Below are 5688 nucleotides of genomic sequence, written 5' to 3'. Positions count from 1 at the left end.
AACCCTGTCTCAAAAAACAAAAAAAAAAAAAAAAAAAAAAAAAAAGGTAAACTATTAGACCAATCCAGACTCAGCAACATGACTTAGAAACCAAAGGATAGCTAGTAAGGTGTTAGCTGGGGAGCAGTCTGGGCCAAAAAGAAGTGGGAGCTGAGGAATCAAGTAGGTACTGGCTTGATTCCCTGTTCTCTGAAGACTGGGTCACAAGGCTTGAGGGAAGTAGTGCTGGGCAAAGCTCAGGGTCAAAATCCCAGTTCTTGGGATTTGGGGTCACTGGTCTCCATTTAGTCTCCTGGAAGTAAGAGATCTATCTGTTTGCCCTTGTCTTCTGAGTCCTGGGATTAAAGGAGTGAGCTAGTACACCTGGTACATTATTGCTTTTAAGTTTAGATTTAAGTTTTAACCAATTTAACTGATTCATATAGAAGCAGGCCTGGTGGCACAAGTTGGCAATCCCAGCTACTGAAGAGGTAGAGGCAAGACTGCAAATTCAAAGTCATTCTGGATAACTATTTCAAAATAGAAAGGTTGGGGGTTTTTTTGATTGTTTTTGTTGTTGTTCTTGTTTGGTTTGGTTTTTCTTTTTTTCTTTTCTTTTTTTTTTGGGGGGTGGGGGGGTTTGGTTTTTCAAGACAGGATTTCTCTGTGTAGCCCTGGCTGTCCTGGAACTCACTCTGTAGACCAGGCTGGCCTCGAACTCAGAAATCCGCCTGCCTCTGCCTCCCAAGTGCTGGGGTTAAAGGCGAGCGCCACCACTGCCCGGCTAGAAAGATATTTTTAAAAAGGACTTGGAGGGCCAGCAAGGTGGTTTAGCAGGTAAGGGCACCTGCCTCTGCCTCCCATATGATTAAAAGTGTATGCCACTATGCCTGACTTCACTTGCTGTTCTTGAAGACCTGAGTTCAGTTCCCAGCCCCCACATGGTGTCTCATAACAATCCTTAACTCCAGTTCCAAGAGATTTGAAGCCTTCTCATGACTTCTGTGGGCCCCAGTCATATATGTGGCCAACACATATGCGTAACTTTTAAATTCCATGTGACAAACGGTAGAGAAAACAATTGCTACAGAGAATTGTGCTCACCTGGAGGACCATAACCCAAACCTAGATGAAAGATGTGAGCTAAGACTGGTTAGGCCAGCTGGACAGTGGTGGCGCACGCCTTTAATCCCAGCACTTGGGAGGCAGAAGCAGGTGAATTTCTGAGTTCGAGGACAGCCTGGTCTACAGAGTGAGTTCCAGGACAGCCAGGACTACCAGGACTACACAGAGAAACCCTGTCTTGAAAAACCAAAAAAAAAAAAAAGAAAGAAAAGAAAAAAGAAAAGGAAGGAAGAAAGAAAAGGAAGGAAGAAAGAAAAGGAAGGAAGGAAGAAAGAAAAAAGACTGGTTAGGCTGTACTTTACCAGACAGTGGAGAAAAACATTCCAACTAAAGGATGTACCCGCCTCCAATTCTAAATGGCAAACACCTGACAGCACATCACTCCAGGTCAGCTCTTCAGGGAGGCAGGCCCCCATTCCAGCATTTTTTTTTCTTGAACTTTGACTCTGCTGCCTAACCTCCAGAGTACTGGGATTACAGGCATGCCCTGCCACGCCCAGTTTTCTGTAGCGCTGAGGATTCAACTCAGAGCTTTCAGTATGAATGGCAAGCAAGCATCAGTATGAAAGGCAAGCAAGCACTCAACATCTGAGCACATCCCTAGCCCCCAACAGCATTTATCTTCCTGTACAAGCCTCAGTCTGTCTCCTTCCCTAACCCAAGTCATCAGCTCCCTGAGAGCTGTTCCTGCCCAGCTCATTTGAGATTCTCTGCCTAAGGTTGCACAGAGTACCTTTTGTTCAATTTTGTGATTCTCTCCCGTTCATTATCTGATCTCTCTGTTGGTCCACAAGATTCAAGAGGCTGGGAGGCAGAGGCAGGCGGATTTCTGAGTTCGAGGCCAGCCTGGTCTACAGAGTGAGTTCCAGGACAGCCAGGGCTACACAGAGAAACCCTGTCTCGAAAAACCAAAAAAAAAAAAAAAAAAAAAGATTCCAGAGGCTGAGTTGTACTGTGTTGCTTAGGAAACCAATCTGAGCACCAGATTCTTTAATCCTGCAACAGTGGGATTCCCTGACTGTGACAGCATCACCTCCCAGAATAGAAGCAGAAGGCTTTCTCGATAGAAAAAGAAACACTCATTTCATGCCATCTTTTGGAAACAGCAGAAGATAAATAAAGGCCACCCAATGCCCTGGAGGCTCCTTCTCTTCCCCATAAGTAGATCAGACTCTGCCAAGCCCAGGTGTCCACAGCAGGGCTCCCTCTGTGCTCAACTCAAATCAGGCCTCAGGTTAAAGCCTAAAGACCAATTTCTAGATCCATGGTAACTGACTGCTGGCATTAAATATTGTCACTAAAATAAAAGCTCTTAACAGGTGTCTAGTTCCACAGTTGCCCTTTTATTTCCTCTTCCAAAGGGTAAAAAGCCCTAAAGGTAAGGAAGAGACAGGGTCTTCCTTAGGACAACAAAACACATCAGAAGCAGAGACAAGATTGGAACTCATGCCTTTCCTTCATTCCTTGCCTAATGCGTTTTCACAAACTGCTCTGTGGAGGTGGCTTCTCATAGCAACAGCTCTTTGGCTGGACTGGGAGATTGCCATTGTTTGCCATTCCCACACATCTCAGAATCTGGCTCTTTACTCAACTAGGGAAACAAAGTAAGAGTGGGAAGCCAAAAGCAAGGCTGACCTTAGCCTGAAGGGCAAGCCTCTGCTCCTACACAAGGAGAGCAGGGCGAGGGATATTTAGCTGAAGGATATTAGAGGGCTTGGGTCAGCTCTGCCTTCCTGGCCTCAAACCTCCTGCCCTACCCTGTGCATCAGTAAACCAGAGGGTAGAGCAGAGTACAAGAAGAAATTAATGCTATCCTAGCCTGAGGGAGAAAGGAGCCTGACTGGAGATCTTCTCCCTCTTCTGGTACACCTCAAGGGAAACCTCAGACCCCCAGGCCCGATGGGCCAAAAGTTAAGAGATGAAACCAGAAGTTAAATGTTCTTCCTGAAAGTTTATAAAGAATGAAAGTCAGAGGTTAGGCTGGCCTCTGGGTTCCCTATATGAGAAGCAAGCCCATGGGTGTTTAAAAGTTTTCTCTTGCCCGGCAGTGGTGGTGCACGCCTTTAATCTCAGCACTTGGGAGGCAGAGGCAGGCGGATTTCTGAGTTCGAGGCCAGCCTGGTCTACAGAGTGAGTTCCAGGACAGCCAGGACTACACAGAGAAACCCTGTCTCGAAAAACAAACAAACAAAAAAACAACAAAAAAAAACAAAAACAAAAAAAGTTTTCTCTTTTCAATGACATGAAGTGTGCTTAACGTATCTGGCACGAAGCATTCATGATGAATGTGGTCAGATGATCTGGCTCAAATCTTTACTTTTTTGAGTGACCTTGGGCAACTGCTTAACCTCTCTGTACCTCATTCTTTGTTTGTTTTTTGTTTGTTTTTTGTTTTTTGTTTTTTGTTTTTAGAGACAGGGTTTCTCTGTGTAGCCCTGGCTGTCCTGGAACTCACTCTGTAGACCAGACCGGGCTCTAACTCAGAAATCCACCTGCCTCTGGCTCCCAAGTGCTGGGATTAAAGGCGTGCGTCACCACTGCCCGGCTCATTCTTTCATCTATGAAATACCATGTATCGAGCCAAGCATGAAAGGGACATCACCTAGCAGTGATGGTACAGCTGGAAGGCAGAGCACTCCCCTAGCATGTGAAAGGCCCTAGGTTCAATCTCAGCACCTCCAAGGAGAAGAACGGTTGGAGAGAGAGAGTTCAGCAGTCAAGGAGCACCCAGGTTAGGTTCCCAGTACCCACATAGTGGCTCATGACCATCCATAATTCATTCCAGTTCCAGTTGATTTGATGCTCTTTCTGATATCCATGGGCAACAGGCATGCATGTGGTACATACATACACATCAGCAAAATACTCCTACACATAAAGTTTCTTAAAATTCTTTAAAAAGAAAAACACCTTGTACCATTCTGGACGTTAATACATGGCTTATATTCTAAGTATAATTTAATTTCTAGCTGGGTATGATAGCACATGTCCATAATCCCAGCACCCAAGAGGCTGAGATAAGGGGAATATGAGTTGGGACCAAGCCTGAGCTACAGAGTGAGCCCACATCTACAAAACAAAACAAAACACCTTAGTTTTCAAAGGACAAACTAGGTAAACTCTCTTTATGCCATGAGCAATTTGTACAAAGAGGCACCTCTTTCAGAGGTGAATACAGCCACAGCCCTGCTCTGCAGAATTTGGCACTCAACTTCAACCTTCAAGGCCAAATACACACTTGGCATTCAGATCCTGCCCACAGGGATCCTCTCTGACCACTCTGTCCAGAAGCCTCTCTTAGCCTCTCTTACCATAGAATGTGAGTCCTGGACTGGCCTTCGAGGTCCCATGTCCTTCCTTCCACCCTTCCAAATCTCCTTGACACAGGTTGTGCCCACCACACAGTGGGGCCCCAGGAAGACTTGTTAACTGACGTAGTCAGTGTGGCTTCTGGTTCTGAGCCAATGAGTAGCTGGCAATTTCTCAGTTCTCCAGAACTGGCTGCAAAGTGGTGGCAGGTGTAATTCATCTCTTTCACCGGAACCGGGGCCCCAGGGGAGCCCGCTGGGACCCGGCTGCGCATTTGGCTCAGAATCTAGACCAACAGCTCCAGGTAAGGGGGTGGGGAGGTGTGGCTATTTACTCCCCCTTTCCCCAAGAAGGTACAGAGAGAGAGAGACCCTAGGAATCTATACATAAGACTGAGTCCCAGATGAAGGATCAATTCGGACTGTGATGCTACTATGTTTCTATTAAGGTCTTAGCGTGATGGTGGAATGCTTAGGAAACCGACCGGTTTTTAGTGTGCCCCAGTGCAGACAGTTTCCAGCAGGTATTATTACCTCATCAAGGCTCTTTTTTGCTGAATCCTGACATGAACACCCTGGGGCCTTAGGAACAAACCTCTTCCCCTGTTTGCCAGAGAAAGGGGATGAAAACGGTTGCCTTATAAAGGGATCTGAGGAAATTGGTGGCCCCGGATGCCGATGGAAATAATTTGAGCTGTACTAAGTTTTTTTGTGCCTCTCTCCTCCCGATTATTGGGCAGGGAAAACTTCCAAGAGCTGTGCCTCCTACTCCCAGTTCTCAGGACCTATCAACCCTTCATTCACCCTTGGGAGACAAATAATGAGACGTCACTTTACTAGGCTTTCAACCCAGGATGTATGGCTTGATCCGGGAAGGACGCTCTTCTCCAGCCCAACTCCGGGAACCTGAGCCTGCCCCTACAAATGTCCCCGTCCCCGTGGCCTGTAGCACCCACACTCACCAGCTCCATCCTCAGCGCCATGATCTTGTTCCCTAGGCCGTGGACGGTGCTGGGCGCCCCCGGGAGCAGCACATCCCCAGAGGTTCCCAGCTCGCACTCGCCTCGAAGCCCGCGGAGCAGTCCTTCGGGCGTCTTCCTGCCCACCTTGCCCTCCACGTCTCGCAAGTCAGGCGTCTGGGACTCCGCGGTCCCCTCCATGTGGGCCCAAGCTAGAACAGGACTGGGCGACCAGGGTCCGGTTCCCAAGGGTCCTCCCTTCTCTGCTACGAACGCCGAGCGAAACCCGTGGATCCCCGCCCGCCCCGCGCCGGGGG

The 5688-nt window shown here is 47.7% G+C and overlaps 1 protein-coding gene across 1 annotated transcript in view; it reads right to left on the bottom strand.

The window, feature by feature from the left end:
- The window catches only part of Lurap1 (leucine rich adaptor protein 1), a 9088-nt gene extending 3400 nt beyond the window's left edge, over positions 1-5688 (bottom strand). The window contains exon 1 of the mRNA XM_028788356.1: positions 5375-5688. Within this exon, the coding sequence (XP_028644189.1) occupies positions 5375-5572 (198 nt within the window). The 5' untranslated portion in view covers positions 5573-5688. The remainder of the gene's footprint in view (positions 1-5374) is intronic.

Source organism: Grammomys surdaster, unplaced genomic scaffold, assembly GCF_004785775.1.
Source record: "Grammomys surdaster isolate TR1022 unplaced genomic scaffold, NIH_TR_1.0 100, whole genome shotgun sequence".
Taxonomy (NCBI): domain Eukaryota; kingdom Metazoa; phylum Chordata; class Mammalia; order Rodentia; family Muridae; genus Grammomys; species Grammomys surdaster.
Note: the sequence above shows the minus strand (reverse complement) of the source record. Positions and strands in the feature narration are given on the sequence as shown.